The sequence below is a fragment of the Anopheles marshallii genome, chromosome 2, assembly GCF_943734725.1.
Source record: "Anopheles marshallii chromosome 2, idAnoMarsDA_429_01, whole genome shotgun sequence".
NCBI lineage: Eukaryota > Metazoa > Arthropoda > Insecta > Diptera > Culicidae > Anopheles > Anopheles marshallii.
Genome location: NC_071326.1, coordinates 32,582,771 through 32,584,621, shown reverse-complemented (window position 1 = coordinate 32,584,621; position 1,851 = coordinate 32,582,771). Strand labels below are relative to the sequence as shown.

The following is a 1,851-nucleotide window of genomic DNA, read 5'->3' as shown; positions in this document are numbered from 1 at the left end:
GTGACACCCACTGTGCTCTACCAAGGTGCTCACAAGGTACCGTGTGTCAAACTGGATAATTTATCGTTTGAAAAAGTGGTTTATTTATCTTTTACTACTTCATAAATATACTTTACTTTAGCTTTGTTTGGAATGCCGATATTGGTTTTAGTCTCACCACCATTTTGCATAAATTCAAATGAAAAACAATCTTCAACATTTTTCTGTCTCCCAGCTGCTGCACAATCCCTGACATGTCAACCGCAGCTGCGTTTGTTTACTTCGGAAACAACTTGTTATTGTGGTACGCATGAATCTAAACTATTGTTCCGAAGCCAGTCATCTCCTCGCTTCTATTTACTTTTAACCGGTGAATTTTACTGCAATAGAATGGAAAAAGCTGCCTATGCGGTAAGTGATACAAAGATATGCATCCAAACTGAGACGTATAAGTTAAGCGCTCATTGCTTTCCAGGCGAAACGTCGGCAAGATAAGTTTCACAAGAAGGCTCCTGCTCCGAAACCAGCCAAGCAAAAGAGCAGCCAGAAGGCACCTGAAGTACAACACACGGCACCACTCGTCGTCTGTGATGCTCGATACGGCAAGCGTCAGCTGCAACAAAACAGAACCATTGATCAGAGTCTATCGTCAAGCGACACGGATGACGAACAGCTGCAAGATTTTGAGAAGCTGCTCGAACTTCCACCATCGAGTGCGAATCATTTTCTTCTAAGCTCGGAAAAACGTTGGCTGCAGCCGGATACGGATCTACCGGGAGAGGATGAACAGAATCGCTACAGTGAATACTTTCGAATCGATACCAAACTGCTGAACGCAAGTCTTGGGAGTATTCCGTTCTACGAACGGCACGGCTACGACGAAGCACTGTTCAGCACGCTGGAGCTCAATTTAATGCGACAGAAAGCGGAAATACAGAAAAACAAATACCAACAACTGTACGGGGATCAGCTACCATCGAAATCACAGCCAGGGCCTGTTTCGCGTAGCAAGAGAGCAAATATGCCTTTACCGAATAAGCCTCATCCGCCACCATGTTTCGTTGGTGCATTTGCAAAACCGGGAAATGATTTATCTGCAACAAGTACGGAGACTAAACATGTCTCGTTAGATAAAAATTCAGCTAACTCATTGCAAACAAAAATGAGTGAGCTTGCGGTTGAACCGGCGTTGAGTAAAAGTGTAACCAAAGTTGTACTACCTACTGTGCCAACTGTCCAAACAGCTACAACAACGCAACAGCCGGCCGGTTCATCAAAAGACACGAAGGAAGAAATTCAACAGTGGCTGGATGATATTTTGGACATATAATAAAGCGTTAACACATTTGAACTGTAACAATTTGACAACCTTAACTGGCATTTCTTTGCCGAGAACTGTCGTCGAAAACCTCCACATGCGTTAATAAGTTTAATATTTTTCGATACATAGAAACAAGTGTAAAATCATATTATTGTCATAATTCTGCAAGAGTTACATCGGTAATCGTATGTAGCACAATGCCATCTCCGACTGTGGAAATAAGCTTTAATTTAACTGCACAATCATGTACCGTGCCTATAACAGCTCTATCTACAACCACCTAAACCATAAAGCACCTAAACAAAGTAGCGCCACCTATTGGCCGTCCTAAGACACAAACCACTGCACGTTACGACATTATAACGTATAGAGTCGAATTCAAAATGGCATCGTTTGTAACGTAGTTCAATCTACCAAATAATCGCAAAGGATAAAATGCCGTACTTTACAAGCCTTAACCCATTTTTACAACAAAAACTTGTTTTATAAAACTAACATAAAAAAACAATAACATGACTAAAACAGCACGTAATGCCTTAAGTAACGCTCTA

At 41.5% G+C, this 1,851-nt stretch overlaps 1 protein-coding gene across 1 annotated transcript; it reads left to right on the top strand.

The window, feature by feature from the left end:
• Window positions 1-369: 369 nt before the first annotated feature.
• LOC128709062 (uncharacterized) lies at window positions 370-1,309 on the top strand. Its single transcript, XM_053804048.1, has 2 exons — window positions 370-390; window positions 455-1,309. Exons 1-2 carry the CDS (start codon window positions 370-372, stop codon window positions 1,307-1,309), a joined length of 876 nt encoding a protein of 291 aa, XP_053660023.1.
• Window positions 1,310-1,851: the final 542 nt, after the last annotated feature.